The 17,999-nt window shown below is 41.0% G+C and overlaps 2 protein-coding genes and 1 long non-coding RNA gene across 3 annotated transcripts in view; 1 reads left to right on the top strand and 2 right to left on the bottom strand.

Moving 5' to 3' along the window:
- The window catches only part of igf1ra (insulin-like growth factor 1a receptor), an 81,637-nt gene extending 78,618 nt beyond the window's left edge, over positions 1–3,019 (bottom strand). Inside the window, 1 exon segment of the mRNA XM_053426340.1 lies at positions 1,816–3,019. Within this exon segment, the coding sequence (XP_053282315.1) occupies positions 1,816–1,921 (106 nt within the window). The 5' untranslated portion in view covers positions 1,922–3,019.
- On the top strand, positions 2,526–7,865 carry LOC128444051 (uncharacterized). Its single transcript, XR_008339107.1, has 3 exons — positions 2,526–3,204; positions 5,499–5,624; positions 7,593–7,865. It is a non-coding gene; the product is annotated as an uncharacterized LOC128444051 (long non-coding RNA).
- On the bottom strand, positions 6,978–17,559 carry LOC128444050 (high-affinity choline transporter 1). Its single transcript, XM_053426344.1, has 9 exons — positions 17,514–17,559; positions 11,650–11,839; positions 11,397–11,510; positions 9,798–9,953; positions 9,535–9,683; positions 9,278–9,424; positions 8,599–8,752; positions 8,174–8,391; positions 6,978–8,072 (listed from the first exon to the last, which is right to left on the bottom strand). The coding sequence occupies exons 2-9, from the start codon at positions 11,831–11,833 to the stop codon at positions 7,554–7,556; spliced, it is 1,641 nt and encodes a 546-aa protein (XP_053282319.1). The 5' UTR covers positions 11,834–11,839; positions 17,514–17,559; the 3' UTR covers positions 6,978–7,553.
- Between the last annotated feature and the right edge of the window lie 440 nt (positions 17,560–17,999).

The raw sequence follows: 17,999 nt of genomic DNA, 5'->3' as shown, positions 1-17,999 counted from the left end.
TGCGTTCATGGGTGTCACTGAGCTGGCTGCACAGAAACACACATCGGCCGTGCTCGAATCACTGGTCAATAGGACTGAATTAAGTTCTTCCATTTGAATGCTAATGGGGATCAGTCTACATGTCTCCTTCCCATGTCTAGTTGTTTCCAGGATCCCATGTATCCCCTCTGGAAACAAATTAGTATAACAGAAGAGACGTAAGTGGCAGACACACACACACACGCACACACAAACAAATCAAGCCATGCCACCCACGTTGGTCAGACACACAGTCCCAGACCCTGAGCTCACACATCCACCTGGATGCGATTTTTAAGTTTACTCACCAGCAAGTAAATGAACAACTTCCTACTTGACATATTAACACATCAAATGTCTCCTACTTCCAAAAGGATCATGACTTTGACATAGTGGAAGTCCGAGTCAAATCTAATGACTAAAGTATCTATTTTGTCTAAAAAAAATTTTGTTATCTTGTTATGTTCACATTTGCACTAGTAATCTTAACGCAAATTATCACTTTTTTTTCAACAATGTATGATCAATTTGTAAGAAACAAATGTTTCATACAAATTGTTAAATCATCTCTGGGGTATTTCGAGTTTGCACTGACTAGTTTGAAACATCATAAACAGGGAGTTACTGAAAAACAGTCATGATAGCTCTAATATAACAGAGGAAATCCCCAATGATTCCCTTTAGATAAGATGAGAAAACTTGCGAAAATGTGCTCATCAAAGCATTGATCTGCCCTTTCTAAATGTCAAACCATGAAATAAGATGATAAACTAAACACTTTTAAGAATTTTCGGGGGAATTTCCAGGGAAATTATTACTTCAAGCCTCTGTCTATTATTTCAGTGTGAAAACGTTCACAACCTGACAATCATTAGGTCAGGATACAACTTTATAAAACGATCAAACAAGCACCCTCAGCTTCTCACAACAGGTTTATTGATTTATTTGAAATTGTTTGCAACGAAACTAAAATGTTAACCTTATAATTAGTATTCATGTATTTGATTTAAAGTGTTGAGTCAATGAAAAGGAGCTTGATACTATGATAAGAACACTGAATCTCTGTTTCACATGTATTTCTATTCTTGCCTTAACTAACACCGCACTAGATTTAATTGCTACAGAAACGGGGAGCAGAAGTAAAACATTTTCCACTCTATAGTGTATTTCCCTCCGTGTTTATAGCCTAATCTATAGAAACAATCGACTCACTGTTTATGTTTATTTATGGCGGCATCATGGTGTGTGAGGAAGCAAAGGTTTTAATCTGATTTGGCTTGTTCATGCGCAGCGACGCCACACTACGAGATGCAAAATGGCCACATGGTAGTAACCTTCAGCTCTGGATTCATCCTCTGCTTTCTGCATGACTACTGGGGAAACCATGGCGACATGCGCAATGTTGTTGTTGTTTCCCTTTCTTTCATTTTATTTTATTTTTTCTTCTAAATATACAGCACTGATCATCAAATACTGGGATAGTGTCTGTGGTGATCTGGATTCTGGGTGTACTGAGTTCACCTCCTGACGACAGCAGCACCACATGGTCTCGGCTCATGTACGTCCACAGTCTACAGGCTCGCTATGTTTGTTATGATACATCATTTAAGTCCTAAACATAACACATATCCACATTAAATCGGATAAATCAAAAGCTGTTTTTTATTTAATTCCCCACTATTCAGCATAAGGACAGAATAACAAGAGGGCTGCAAAACCACTTGATCTAGCACATTGGGACTTAATCCATATATCGAATAAACCTAAATATAAAAAAATAATAGAATAAGTACTCACTCTCTCCATACGTGGGCCATATGCAGACAGTGGAGACAGACAGCATCAGACTCCAAAACAAGGTCGTGCTACCCATCGGTGAGTCAGATCTCATGGTCCTCAACATTATTCTCCTCTTAGAAATACAAAATAAGGCAAAAGGGACCAAAGAGAAAATTTAAAAAAAAATTAAAATCCTCTGGGAAAAATAGAGCTTTAATATTGAGAAAGATAAACGTCTGTGTGTGTGTAGCCCAGGTGGCTTCTCTATGGTAGCAGGCAAAAGCGTGGTCGCTTGTCTACCAGGATTTGATCTGGAATATATATATTTTTTTTAATTGAAACGAATGTGTAGGAATTGTTATAGAGCTCCCATGGAGAGCAACAAAAAAAAGCAAAAACTATAAATATATTAAAAGAGCCTCCTGTTTTTGCCAATCACAGGGTACTGGGATGCTGGTGTGGCACACATGCCAGTGATTTGACTGGATAAATGATGGTAATCCCCATCTTCAGTCTCCATCTCTTGAAAACAGCGACTGCGCGTTACACGGTGCGATCCGGGCCTGGTGGTAACAAACCCAATGAGTAGATGTGTCCAAGATAATGTGAAGGGTTTATTTGGATCACCAGCAGCCTCCACGGAACATGGTGAGTTAGCCCAGGGAGAATGGCGAGGAAGGGTGGGGAGAGAGAGAGGTTAGGGTGGCGGCAGCAAATAACGTCCAGATCCAGAGGGGTGGTGGCTGCGAGGCTGGGGGGGTGGGGGGAAATGAATGAAAAACCCCTTTTATTTCTATTTGATTTGTTGTTATTGTATCCTATGCCATTCAGCCAGCGCGGGATCTCGATCCACAACCAGGCCAGTCCTGAAAACAAAACCCCTCGGACCTCGCCGCGCCGTCAGTCAGGGATTTGCAGCTGACAGAAAAACACCAGACTTGTGCCACGCAGGAGGAGAATGGGTCTCCTGCTCGCTCCTGCTAGACGACCTCGGCTCGGAGTGCGAGGGAGTATATGTCCCGAGGAGTTGCCTTTTAAAAAGCTCCAGCCCTTTATCCTCCAACAGGGTGAAAATTTGAGAAGAAGCCGAAAAAGGTCCCGTTGCGCGTAAATCCAGCGAGTGAAGTCCTACGGTGAACGCAGGCTGCGGGTCTCCGCTCCTCCGTGGAATCTCTGCTGTAAACAAGAGTCGGCTTCTCTCACGCAGGAACACATAGTGGTAAGGATAAGGTGGCCGGCGGGAGGGCGCGAAAACCCGGACTGGATCCACACCCGAGACTGGGTGGGGGGAAAAAACAAAACAAAAACAAGATGCCTCGAACGAGACGCGCTAAAGGAGCGCATGCACCCCCTGCTGGAGGCCTCTGAGTATGACAAGGTTTAAAACACGATTGGAATCTATTGAAGGTATAAAGTGTCTGTAAACTGTCTGTCTATCTGTCTGTAAACTGTCTGTCTGTCTGTCTGTCTGTCCATCCGTCTATCTTTCTGTCTGTCTATCTATCTATCTATCTATCTATCTATCTATCTATATATCTATCTATCTATCTTTCTCTCTGTCTGTCTGTCTCTCTGTCTCTCTGTCTGTCTGTCTGTCTGTCTGTCTGTCTGTCTGTCTGTCTGGCTGTCTGTTTATCTGTCTATCGTCTGTATATCTGTTTTTATCAACTACCAAATTATTGAATTTTAACACATACCCAGACATAGTAAAACAAGAGGAACTGGTCATTTTCCAGGGTTGTAAATAGGTCCATCACTTATTGTCAATATACCTTCATGAAAGGCAACTTCATCTTAACCTAGCTGAGGATCCCTGTATAGATTTCATCTTGGAGCAGAACCTATGTGTCAGTTTTCCTTTAGATCAAAATTAATTCCTCAGTATTTTGTGTTGGAGAGAAGAGGTGGCTGCTAAGTTCATCACAATTGTTCCTGTATCTCCTCACTTGTTTCACGTCAATGTGAGCTTCAGCGTGTAGGTTGTAGTGACATCTAGCGGTGAGGTTACACGTTACAACTAAATGTATACAGCTATGGTGGCCAGCAGGTGAGGTAAAAACCCTAACAGAATATATTTTCTTTTCTTTGTTTCCTGTGTGTTCTGGGCTACAGTTATAACATTGTAGTACACTCCATGGAGGAAGAATAAACCCAAGATATGTCAGGGTTGTTCTAAGATAGCGATTCTTTGTTTCGGGTGAACAAACACTGATGAAAACATAATTAGGATTATTTTATTCAATGTCTGCCAATAGAGGCCTCACCAACCCAACATACCTGACCTTTCAAATTTGAGCTCTCAAAGGCACCGTGTTGTCTGCGAGGTAGTAACTGAAATGGGCGGGTTCAGTGAGATCCTGTAGCAATGACCTGTTTTAAAATGTTGTCTAGCATCATTATTATCTCAGTCCATATCACATGGATCATATGCTTGGTGCTCAAATATGTAGCCAGGTCTGCGTTCAGCAACCCTGTGAATTACTGGTTTTATGGTATGCGCTGCGGCCACACACACAAGCACATAATCTCCTGTGGGGTGGCAGCTACAGGCTTTGCGTAGGTCAAGTCACCTGTGAAGACCGGCATCATTTAACCCTGAACCAGCGCGGAGAAATGATGATGATGAAAAATGATATATAAAAAAATGAAATATAAAATGAAATATATATATTTTTTAAATTAAATTAAATTAAATTAAATGGGGGGGGGGAAAAAGAACTGTGCGCACATCCTGCGCAGAAGCCTACTGTGCACATCCTGCGCAGAAGCCCATTGCGCACATCCTGCGAAGAAGCCCATGCGCGCAGTTTTTTTACATTTTTTATATTAAATAATTTGTTTTCCTGTTTTTTTGTTTAACTAATTCAAATTAACATAGTGTGAGAGATTTAGCAATTAGTAGGAGACATACGGCCAATTTTAAGAGTTCAGTATATTGCCAGCTTGAAAATGGGAAGGAGTGGGATTTGAACCTGGGTCTTATGAAACCGAACACTTTACCGACTAGGCCACATCGCCAGATATTTGACAGAAGGAACTAAGCCTATTAAGAAGATGGACAAATTATCGTGTGTGTGTCCGTGTCATTTTATGCTGCTTTTGATGAACACTTCAGTGAAAATATTTTCTACTTTACTAAATATATTTGACAGCCTTACTCAAAGTTACTTTTATATTTTTCGCTTTTAGATACTGGATGATTTAACATACATTAAATCCTATTGTTAGAGAATAACCCAGTACTTTTCAACCTTATCTTCGGAGGCCTTACAAGAATCACAGTCTGCTGTGATGTCCTGAAGCTGCCCCCTGCTGGTTGCTGGGTTCCTCTGCTGTTCTACCTTGATTTGTGCAGCTTGTGATTAACTAAAGTTGTCCATAAAAGAAAATCTTTAATATCCTTCAAGGGCAATTGATGTACAACCAGCAATGTATACAATGTAAATAAAACACAAAATAAAAACCCTATAGACTAAGTAGCAGGGGAAAATTAACTTTTAATAAATGAATTGATAAGTCCACCGACAGACAATTACCTGTCAACTATTTAGACATTCTTGAAACATTTCATTCTACTTTTAATTTCCTGTTCTGTTTCTAATAGTTATTAATGTTGGTGACATTTCCTTGATAAATGGGTGGAGGTTTTATTACCTCTGCTAAGGAGGTTATGTTTTCATCTCTGATTTGTAATTCAACAGGTTTATGTAGGAAACTACTGGACCAATAACCACACAACTTGGTAGAAGGAAGCTGCATGGATCAGAGATGAAGTCTAGTGAATGAATCTGGAATCTTCTCTTAAAAAAACATTTCCCCCCCATAAGGTTTGTAGTGTGAAGCTAATGAGGTGTTTTATAAAGATGTGATCGAAAACGTCAGACCAAGTGAATACACTTTATTTCAGCATGAACAGAAAAAAAAGAAGGGAGTTTCATTTCACCTCACAACAGTTCCTCATAGCAGCATGATGCATACAAAGAGATGTTTAAAAACCTACTCATTTTGGCAGCATAGCAGGGACATTTGCTGATGTCACCACCCGTGGCTCCGTGGACAGGCAAGCCAGCATCTAAAACATCCTCCTGGATGGCTCCCTGTGTGAACAGTCAGGCGGCAGCTCGCACAGAATTTATGCTTCCGCCTCAGGTGTGTCCCTGATGTACACGCTGCGGTGATAGACTTCGGTTAGAGTCAAAGATGAATCAAAAGAAGATTAAATTATCAGGTGCACAAGTCAGAAAGCACCGCAAAGTAGAGGAGAAGGAGAAGAAAGAACAATATAGAGGTAAGAATCACCCCGATTGTGGTCATCATTAATGTTTATTTGAGTGACATGACATGATATGCTCAGTACGGGACTCTTTTGATATTTTTTATTATATATTTGTATTGTTTTTTATAGCTTACAAATTTATCTTCCTGTGCGTGCATCTGTTTACAGTCCAAAAGTTCTTGGGGATGCATGACAGTTTGCGTGTTTATGTTGGGGGGCGCCCAGGGCCGGCCCTGACCAGTGAGCTGAGCTCCCAACTACAGTTCGGAGCCGAGACACTGGCCAGAGAAGAAATCACTTTGAATACGTTGCTTGTTTGGTCTGCATATGTGTGCCATGAACACGTTCTTTTGCGTTCGTTCATGCACAACACTGTCCCCAGTCTTCTGAAATGTTCAAACCTTTTAACATTGACAGGGGACGATGAGAAGCTGCCCCCGATCTTGTTGTTTAAAGTAAGTTGAACAATTTGAAATCCATGAACTCGAACAAGACCATGTTATGCACAATTTATGTTGTCGAAGGCCGATTGAGGGGGGGTGGTTAGGCCGTTTCAGTGTTTATCTGTCGCCCTATGCTGCTGCAAATGCTGCACTGCAAATGCAATGTAGATGAGTATGTTAAACAGCATTGGAGTATGACGTTTGATGACTGCTCTAGAGACACCAATGGAGAACACTTTAAGGTCATGTAATTAAATGCTGTATGTGTGTCTTTTAGGTAAAGCAGCTGAAGTTGTGGTCTTCTACTTTAGACAGTGATTTAAATTGACACCGTGTAGCTTTGTACTCAGGCACCCTTTTTTGTATTTTTCTTTCTTTCACGCACAAACACACAGATTCAAAGATCAGACACATTTATCTTTTATAATGAACACTGGTGAGTACAAAACCTTTTAAAAAAGCAATTGCATTAAAACAAAAATTTATAGTGAACACTTCTTCCAAAAGGCACCTCCTGCTGGACTGTTTGTTTCTGAGTAACACTTATGTCTTGTCTCCTTGTATTAAATCAAGCTAGACCTAGACCCTTATAGATGTCAGTTCCCTCAATGTTCCCTGATTTCTTTCTTCAAGTTCCATGAATTATTCCCTGGAACAAAGCCAAGATGAAAATATTGAAAGATGCTTCTCATCTTGCAACGTCAAAGAAATTGTAGAAATTCTTAGATCCATCTGCTGATCCAGATCCTAACCCTAACCCAATTTTAATGTGTTCTTTGCTGACTAATACCTCATCCTTCCACAAAGTTCCATGGAAATCCTTGGAGGAGGTCATGATATATGGTTGATAGAAAAATGGCAATTGCATCTGTTTGAAATTTGCAAGTACACTTACATTTTGTATGGCATTTCTTTGAGATAATACTGTATATATATTAAATATAGCAGTATCAAAAATAGGGGTATGCATGGGTGGTAGGTATTTCTATAAAAAGAGGTTTGTGGGTACTTTGGCTGAAGTTGTACTGAAGTGAAGCTTACAATTTTGTATTAAGAGTTTTGTTCTTTTCCTCCAGAGGAAGAGGCTCTTCCTGCACTTCTCCTTCTCCCTCGTTCTCCTTAAAAAAGCCCAGAAAATCCCAGGACCGAGGAATGACCTGGCGAGAGAAGCCGAGCTCCAGCAGCCAGGACACGCTAACAACACTTATCAAAGAAGAAAGCATTGCCAGGGTTCTGAAGGGAAAGTGCTGTTTTATAACTCCATCTTCCTCCGTCCAGCCGGGATACAGGAGAACAGGAGGGATCCCGAGTACTGGTTCTCCACCCACCACACGCAGCAGCATCCCAACTACGTAGCCGGTGATAGCGCCGTAGGTATTAGCGTGGCGGAAGTGCAGCACGCAGGCGAGCTGTGGAAAGACGATGCAGTAGAGCAAGTCTCCGCTCAACAGCCAGAGGGCAAACACGCTGTCATCTCCAAAGGCCAGGCCTGTTCCTGCCAGGCCCACCAGCACCACGCTACCACGGATCACCCACAGCAGCTCCCGCTCCGACGCCTGCAGAGAGGGGAGGGGAAGCGACGGTAAAAACTTACTTAGTTACTTTGCCTTAGAACTGTATCAGACACATACACACACTCACAGACACATGCACACACCTGCTTTCTTAAAGTCGTCCTGTAAATGTTTTGTGTAAACATTGATGCTGAGGACAGCAGCACAGAGTCCATTGAGGACATGACTGCTGCAGCCACAGCACCAATGCCTAACACTGATACCCAGTTGGGTGTGAGATATTGCAGGGCCAGTGGCAAGATCTTCACCGCCTCCCCTCGTTCGTAAGGAGGGGGTAGACCATACGCTGTCTGGTTCCAGTCTTAGAGAAAAGGAAAGGGGGAGAAGTAGTTTTTGGTGCAAAAAAAATTTAAATTAAAAACTGGGGATAAAGAAGCAAAATTTCACACACATACACACAAATACAAAAGCAGTCATTTATACTAGTAGTGGTACCTAACTGTTAGAACAAGGTGTCTAACTGAACATGTATGAATTTACTGTGCATGCTGTTGACGTCCGTGTGTACCTGCAGAGGCCGCCACTGCTCCTATGATCACCGAGGGAATTCCCATCATAAAAACTGTCCCAGCAGCAGCGAAGCAGGTGATCTGAGCCTGAGCAGAGGAGGCTGCAGAGAGGACCCTCTGGTAGAGACATTGATAGGCCAGTCCGCCCAAGGTCTTTTGTATATAGAGCAACAGAAGACAATGTTGCTGCATGTAAATAAAAGATTACATGTTGTTTCTCGGCACGATTTTGATGCAAATTTTTTCCAGTGTGTTCCATGAGTGTGTGACTCAAAGTTCAGTTGGGAGAAGGTGATTAGAAGAAAGATGATGCCTCACTCTGTTGTAATTTTGGGAACTGTGGACAGTCTTCAATGCACTTGTGGTTGTACAGTAACGATACAGAGTGGTGGTTCTTCTTCCACAAGCTATCTTTGCCAAGTAGTGACGAAGACGCGCAGAAACCACAAAACATGACATTTATTTAATAACAGCTGATAGGATGCACCGCTGATGTTTGTTATTTTAACCAATAGAGGCGGCGTTCAGAAAAGAGAATAGGAAAAAGACAATCCTATTGTCATAAAAGTTAGCCCTCCTTAGTTAACAGTCTGCTAAGTTAATTTTGGACCCAGACGAGGTCACTGGTCCTGCAGCGTTTGTAAGCAAGTCGTCTGACACGCAAGAAAAAGTTCTCACCACTAATAGAAACTCATCCATCCATATTCCTGCGTCCGCCAGCTCCATCTCTCCCAGCCATGGGATCTCACTCGTTTGGTTGATGTGGGGTCTTTGTGCGAGGTCAGTAATAGCAGGACTGAGGAGCATAAAAGGAACACAGAGCCACTGAAAGAGAAATAGAAACAGTCGTTAATCGAACAAGCCATAAACTGACCGACTTGAATTTCTTAAATGTTGTCGTCCCGCCCTGATTTCGGTCAATCACTACTTCTCACCAGGCTGACAAAGATGAAGCAAAACTGGATGACATCAGTATATGCAACAGAGTACAGACCCCCTAATACTGTATAGATGATGGAGACAGCGGCCGAGATAACAATAGAGAGGGCTGACGGCAACTCGAGAATCATGCTCATCGTTCCTCCTGGATATCACACAGAAAATAAACCAGAGGTGAACACACGTGTACTGTGACGGACTGATGACCACTGTTTTCATCTGAAGGCACAAAGACGTACGTATATAAAGATGGACCTACCCAGACCAGAAAGGATGCAGGCCACCCACAGAATATCGCTGATCAGAGCCGGAACTAGCAGCATTGCGGTGAACATGTTGCCATAGCGATACTGGAACGGGTCCAACATAGTCACGTAACATTTTGACCTCATAGGTTTGGCAAAGAAGAGTCCCGCTTAAGATGTACACAAAGGAAACAAAACAACAGTTGTGTCATTGATCAGCTGATTTTAAATTAAAGGGGAAATAAGTGTTTTATTAATTATTCTAGAAATCTATACGGCAAACATCTTTTCAAGAACAGCAATAATTCAATGTTTCTAGATTCACTTATGTGACTATTTTCTGTTTTCTTAAATCTTCTTTATGACAAATTGAATCTCTTTGGGATTTAAGCAGTTGGTTGGACAAAGTCATCTGAAGACATCAGCACAGCATCCGGGAACTTTCACCTTCCGGCTCACATCGTACACACAACATTGTATTAATTTAGAAAATAACAAGTAGGATATCTTTAATGAATGTATTAAAGTAAGGTTAGACGTAGGGATTTTATACAAAAGGTGTAGGTGTGTCGTTAAACAAGTGAGTGTCTGTAGGCCAGGAATGGACTGGTCAACAACCTAGGAACTGGGAATCCGAGAGGGGACAATTCCAAATATGCAGAGTTCACCTATTAAACATAGTTGTATATAAGATGGTCACAGGCATACGTTTATATCTAATACCCCACAAGAATATTATTTCTCTGTTTGCCAATATTTAAACTGGATGTACAGTCTATGCCTTGTAGTGTTTGAGTCTCATATTGGCTGGAAGGAAATGATAAAAAGCCCTGTCAGTAAGTATATAGCCATGATTATAGGATTTACTGCCTTGTAGATTATGCAACTGATGCTTCTGTCTTTTACATGATGACTACAGATGACATAACTTAGTAGAAAATTAATTCAGTAAGGAGAAAACCCTTTGGCCCTTTACACCTGTGGATTAACCTTTAGTCTTGTAAATTAGCATTCAGTTTCATCCTGTATTTGGTTGCAACGGCAAAATAATCTAAAGTAGTCCTGTTGCTAAGAAGACATGGAAAACAGTGTGCTTGAATTGAACTGACTAAAAATTGGTCAACTATCACTGAAGGTACCCTACATCTTGCCTAGTACATGCTGGGATATGTGAAAGCAACACAACACCATTAGGGAAAAGCAAGCAGGTAGATTTTTTAGAAAAAATAAAATCCTGTTCTTTGCTTTAGATGCACTTCAGCTGAAGTTACAGAGGCTGATGTATCTCTGTAAGAATAACTAAACCTGATCTGCATCATTTGCTGTTGTTTCAACGGAAAACTTAAATTTCAGTTTTGAACACAGCCTTCGGTTCTCTGTACATTTTCAGACACAATTTCAGTCCAATGTCAACATATCACTGCACTCGCTGTTAAGATTCTATCGACTGTACAAACATTAATTTATAAGAATTTATGCACTTTAAACCGTCCCTGCATGGCTTCTGGTGTCTTCATTACTAAACTATTGTTGAAGAGTATCAGCAGAGCACATGTGAGGGATCTCCCACTGTGAGGCTGCAAACACAACACCAGGCCATTTCAGCTACTCACCCAAAAGAAAACCCAAAAGATGTGCAGGTGGCCCCAGAGCCCAAATGAGACCACGGGTGGGAACATAAACAGCCTCAGTGGTTCCCATAATATAACCTCCACCAACCCATGTCGCTGAAAGCAAAGAAAGCACAGAAAGTCAGGCCGGACTGGAGGAGCAGAACACCAAGAGAGGAGCATAGAGCACACACAAAGACGGGAAAACTAATCTAGTACTGTTATTTGATGACGGACATGAAAAGAAGGCTTCAACCTGTCATGGTGAAAATCCCAACAAAGACATTGATGTTGCGGCCACCGACGATGGTGACCTCGCTCTTGCTCCCAGTACATGTCTTCTCCTCTTTCTTGGATTTTCGAGATGCCCAGATCCCAATGACCAGGATGACCACGTAAAAAATCAACACAGCCACCAGTCCCGGGACATTCAACGCCATGATTGTCTGAAAACACAATGTGCAGCCCTTCAACAACACTAACTTATCTTGGCAAACATTACAAGTATTAAAGGAGAAATATTTCACTTTATTTCTCTTCTGTTGATATTTTCTTAACACACCAAGATCAAGTTCCCTCTTCATCCACAGGACACTGAGGTCTGTGCTGAGACATAGTTTTACATGAATTTCCCAGGAAGCTGACCTGCCAGAAGAATTTTCTTACATCTATCTTCAATTTAACTGACCTCTGCTGATGCAGAAAGAGATGACCAAACCGGTCAGTGACAGATAGAAGTGCTTAGTGTGGTAAATCACCCTGTCCAGGACTTTTTAAGATGTATTCACCTTTTGTTCTCATGCAGACCCTTTGTTAAGGTAAATCCACAGACAGTTGTTTTAGATTTGCCCTAATTTACAATGCTAAGAGGACCTTAGTATTGTAAATTAGCCTGTCCAGGACATCTTAATTTGTATCCACCATCTGTTCTCATGCGGACCCTTTGTTTGGCTTTCAAACAGCTCACTGTTTTAGATTTGCATTTATGTAATACTATAAAACTTCCTTCTGAATGTTGACCATCCTTGCTGTGATGCTGTCTCAACTGCCCAGTGAATAAAACTCATCTTTATCAGCCACTGAAGCTGGACCTGAAGGAAGTCCAAAAAGTATTTTAAGCTGTTGCTGATTTATCGCATCTCTTTAAACCTTTAGACTGCGTATGACGAATATCAAGCCTGGCCTAAGGTTTGCCGAACAAGTGGATGATGTGAGAGATCTGAAGGAGCTGAAATGTTATAGAATAGGATTTGAATTTGTTGTATGAGGAGGTGCCATCCTGACCTTGGCATTTGGATAAGATGCGTGTCCACTCTGAAGGAGAAAATAAACAACCCTGACATGACTTGTAGGGTCCTTGACTTATTATCTGCTCCCCCTCCTGTTTGTAAAATACTGAAATGCTTCGATCGTGCTTCAAGGTTTTTAAGTGTAACTGTTTGTGAGCTATACTGAGATATTTTATGACAGATATTGAATATTCGAGTAGAGGAGAGGGATCCCCTCACATGTGGCTCTCTGAGGTTTCTACATCCCCCCCCTGTTTATAGTTATTCTTTCGTAGTTTTCCCTCAATCTTGTTGAGGGTTAAAGGAAGAGGATGTTGCACTATGAGACAAATTGTGAATTGTGAATATAGAGGCTATACAAATAAAATTTGATTGATTGATTAAAGTAGACTCATCATGTAGAGAAGTGTTTTTACATCAATAATGATACTAATCGAAGGTACAGCCATTCTTCATCACTAGTCTAAAATTCGGGCTGTGCTAAAAGGCCTAATGAGAGTTGGTTCTATTGCCAGGAAGCACCCCTGTATAATGCGATAGGCCCTTTTCAGCCAGTCTCAAGTGGCTTTGAATTAAAGACGGTTTTACAGACCAATCCGTACATTAGGTTTCCATTTGAACTCAAAATAACTCACATAACTCCATTGCTCATGGAGAAAGTCACTATTTACCTGGGAAACCCATTATTATGGGGAAGTGGTATGTGACCAATGTTACAGTAGCTCACCTCATGCGATGGCACATGAAACTGACACAGAGCTACAGCATTACCTGACAACACTTAACTTCTGGGACTAAACACTGACTGTACACCACTGTTTATAAGACTTTTATGCCAGGGCTGTAACCTATTAAAGAGTAACTCAAAGCAATAATCTCTGTCTGAAACCCACAAAAGGCAAATAAATGATTAATTACCCAGGGATGCTCCACAAAAGATCGCTACGCTAGGAAATTTGTGCAGTTGATCGTACTTAAATATATGAAACCAATTGACAATAAAAAGGTGAGGATATATAACTATTGGACTCAAATTCTGTTATATTCTACCTTCATGTTTTTGTCAATTTTTTCCAAACCTAAACATGGAAAGTGCAATTGTTGTTCTTGCGCCTTGAAGGTCCAGCGTGTTATATTTAGGTGAAAGGGATCTATTGACAGATATTTAATATAAAATAATCTGAGTATTTTATTTAAATTATACAAATTGTTGTTTTCTTTACCCTAGAATGGGCTCTTTATATTGAAATACTTTATATTTACATCAGGGGGGTCCTCTCTATGGAGGTCGCCATGTTTCTTGTAGTAGCCCAGACTGGACAAACTAAACTCCCTTTGAGTTTTTATGGAAACTGAAGGCTATCACGGGTTCTCTTTCAGGTTAGGAAGGGGAGGATGAGGTGAGGGGAATTCAGCGGCAAAATGCAACTTCACCACCTGATGCAACTCAATTCGACACACTGCAACTTTAAATTTAAGTAAAATAAGTTTAATTTACATGCACAGTTGTGTTTACATGGTTTCAAACAATATAACAATATTCAGACCACACAAACGGCTTGAGCATGGCTTTCATTGTCGTCCATGGTGACATTAACTTCCAGTATAATACTTTGATTTTCTGGGATTAACAAGAAAAGATATCAGGCAGAGAGAGTAGCTTGCTGAGAACAGCTCAATAGTGATAGAAGCCTTGAATCCCCACAGACTGTATATAAAGATAGACAACACGTATCTACTCCCCGCCCACTACCCAGGATTGAAGCCAATGCATCCTGGAACACTGCCAACATGCACATTTTGATGTAGTAGCGATCAGATGAAGTGATGAAATCGCCGTAGTGGGAATCCCGCCTTTAAATGAGCTCAACCACGCGTTGGTCTGTCACAGCTGTCAATCATGTTTCATTTCATTATAGCATCAAATAACTAATTGTTACCAGAGTTACTGGAAATGTTTGTTCTTGAACATACAACACGTCATCTTTCAGACGTAATGATTAGATGCATCTTTATTTACAGTCTATGGATCAGAGTAGGCTTGTGAAAGGATTTCATCATAAAGCATGATACCATTATCTTCCAAAGTGATATAGTAATAGTATTACCTTTTACACAATTCTTTATGACCTCTTTTTCCTTTTTCCTTACCTTCACTCCTCGTATCTAAATGCATCTTTTACCACAGCAACTGAAACTGACCGTTAATATCTATAAAGCCTTAGCGCACAACCTACACAACCTAAATTTAGTTTACCTATCCCAACCCCCAACACACTACAATACCCACACTGGATGGATCTGTCCTGCTGTACAGCGCATGATGCAGTCCAGCAACATCTAATTTACTCAAGTGAACACAGTTTTAAGGCAAAGTCTTTAGTACAATACTCACATTACATGAGTTGGATCAACTAGATCAGGGGTGTCCAAACTTTTCATCCCGAGGGCCACATACAGAAAAAAATGTGAAGGTCTGGGCCACTCACGCCGCCACGCCCCTCTGCCCTGGAGCGGACTGTTGACAGTGCACCTCAATCGCGTCGCTTAGGGCGGGGGGGGCGTGGCGGCGTTCTGAGGGTACAGCTGGCAGATCAGGGGTGTGTTGGGTGCCACTTAGTATCAAACTGAGAAGTACAATACAGTGGGCCATAGTCCATTACACTACAATTAATTTAGCTGACGCTTTTATCCAAAGCGATTTGCAATCAGTGCATTCAAGGGAAGGGGAGAGCGGGGTAATGTGAGACACCCCCTGTATCTAGGCAACATAACACATTTGTGGTCATGTGATCATTATGTTTTCAAGCCCCTCCCATTCCACCCTTGCCATGAAGGAGAAGTTGGTGCTGGTGCTGTGGTTAGAATGTTTTTTTCACAAAGTAAATTTTCTTGCTTTGAACTTAATCAACTGTTGTGTACAAAAAAATTGTTCCAGGTAGAAAAACTTTTATCATATATGTTGATGAACTTCGAACATATAAAACCATGTGATTGATCATTTCTGAAGATTAGCCTGAATAGCTAAGAGATGTTGTTTTTTCTAAAATGATGGCTGTGGGGTAAAGTGAGACAAATGCTCTGGGATAAAGTGAGACATGTAGCACAAGTTAAGTTTAGTCTTAAACACATTCTAGTGTTATATTACATTACATATGTTTTATTTTTAATGCCATAAACATTGTAGAAAAGCCATCATGCCAAGAAACTACACCAGGCAGACAACCTGGGGCCAAACACCCCTCCCAGAGATGGAGAGTGCAGCCGCTGAGGTCATGCAAGGAAAGAAGTCCTTAAGAAAAGATGGAAGGGATAGAAATATTGACAAGACAACCCTCAAAAGATTCATAAAGAAAAAAGAGAAAGGGAAAGTAAAATCAGTAGCCTGGGGTGCAGTAGCTGAGGTAAAGAGAATATTCACAGATGAGATGGGGGAGGAGCTTGCCAAACACTTGAAACAACTAGCTGACCAGTTCCATGGCCTTGCTCCAGTGAACTGGCATTTGAATACGCAGAGAAAAACAATATCCCTGTCCCTGCCAATTGGACAGAGAAACAATGTGCAGGTAAGCTAGGGTGTGCAAGAGATCACATGTATTAAAATAATCATAAATGTGCTTAATTTATGTGTTGTTATGGTAGTTTTAAAGTGGAAAAAGTAAGTGGATCACTTTACCCCCTTGATTTCTCTGGTCTGTCTCACTTTACCCCGTAGCTGGGGTAAAGTGAGAAACAAGACCACTTTTTAAAAAACAATCATATTTTAACTGCCCTTTGTCCTGAAGACATTCTGATCATTTCCATTGCTAAGAAACATCCTGAATTAATGGGAAATGTGTACATTTTACTGATATATAATTTTAGCTCGCCTAGAGGGGAGCAAATGTAAAAAATGTCTCACATTACCCCGCTCTCCCCTACTCGAGGGTACAAACCCAGAACAACAAGAATCAAGAAAGTACAATTTCTTCAAAAATAGAGCAAAACTACAAAGTGCTATAAGTAAGTGCTATTTAAGTGCTACCAAATTGTTAGTTTAAAATTTTTTAAATAGGCCGGCCAATTTAAAATGGATGGCGGGCCGTAGTTTGGACACCCCTGAACTAGATAGTGACAACTGAGTAAAGAACACTAATGTAACATAAGTAAGCACAGGTATTAGATACATTTTTGTTCTTTTCTTGGAACATACTGAGAACATTTCTCCTAAATTCAACAGAAATTTGAGTAATGATAGATAGACACGAAGATGGATGAATGGATGGATGGCTGGATGTATAGATAGAAAGATGGATGGATGGTTGGATAGACAGACAGACAGACAGACAGACAGACAGACAGACAGACAGACAGACAGACAGACAGACAGACAGACAAACAGACAGATGGATGGTTGGATTTATAGATAAAGATTATGATATGATAAAAGGTAGATAGATAGATAAGGATAGGATAGATAGATAGATAGATAGATAGATGGATAGATGGATAGATAGATAGATAGATAGATAGATAGATAGATAGATAGATAGCATACTACGGTGTATTTCAAAAGAATTTGATTAAATATAAGATCATGTTTCTGATATGATAAAGGTTGGATCATTCCACCACAGCTTAAAATAAATAAAATCACCTTCTACTGTGGATGCCCGTTTGTCACGTGGTCGCGTGACAATAGGATGCGTGAATCTGATGACATTTATTCAAATTAAACATTGGACAGTGTGTTTCTCATTTAAAAAAAAGAAAGGACATAAAGACTAAACGGGAGAGTATAAATTGTATTCCCATTGTATTCTCCATTGTATTCCCGGCTGAGGTCACGTACCTTTCAGTAGGTTCCCCTCCTCTGCACATCCGCAAATCTGCCGCTGGTCTCCTCTTTTGCGTGTTCATATCCCCCCGACGCGTGACGCCCAGGGGTTGTGTTCAGCGCCGGCAGAACGTTCAGCGGTGTTTTTACCGAAGGCGGCGTGTTTATTCTCAGCGAACAAGTGTCGCCGACGGGCTGTATAGAAGCCCCGGTGGCTGCTGCGGCCGTGCTGCCCTCAGACGAGCTTCTGGACCGGAGACATCCGCATGTGACGCTGACGATGCTTGCGAGAGATGTTACCAAGTGTTGAGAAAACGTTGCAAACGTGAACGCACCCTTAACATGCGGAATAATTACTGACGGCGTTTCAATGACAGAGAATAAAGATCTAACTGATTAAAAAAAAAAGACAACATTATGCAATAAATGGAGAAAAAAAAAACAGCCCAACTAAATTTAGACTTTTCAACTAGACCATGACTATAATTATATAACAATGTA

The sequence above is a fragment of the Pleuronectes platessa genome, chromosome 7 (genome assembly GCF_947347685.1).
Source record: "Pleuronectes platessa chromosome 7, fPlePla1.1, whole genome shotgun sequence".
In the NCBI taxonomy this organism is placed as follows: Eukaryota; Metazoa; Chordata; class Actinopteri; order Pleuronectiformes; family Pleuronectidae; genus Pleuronectes; species Pleuronectes platessa.
The sequence above is the reverse complement of the archived record's forward strand: the minus strand, read 5'-3'. Positions and strand labels throughout refer to the sequence as shown.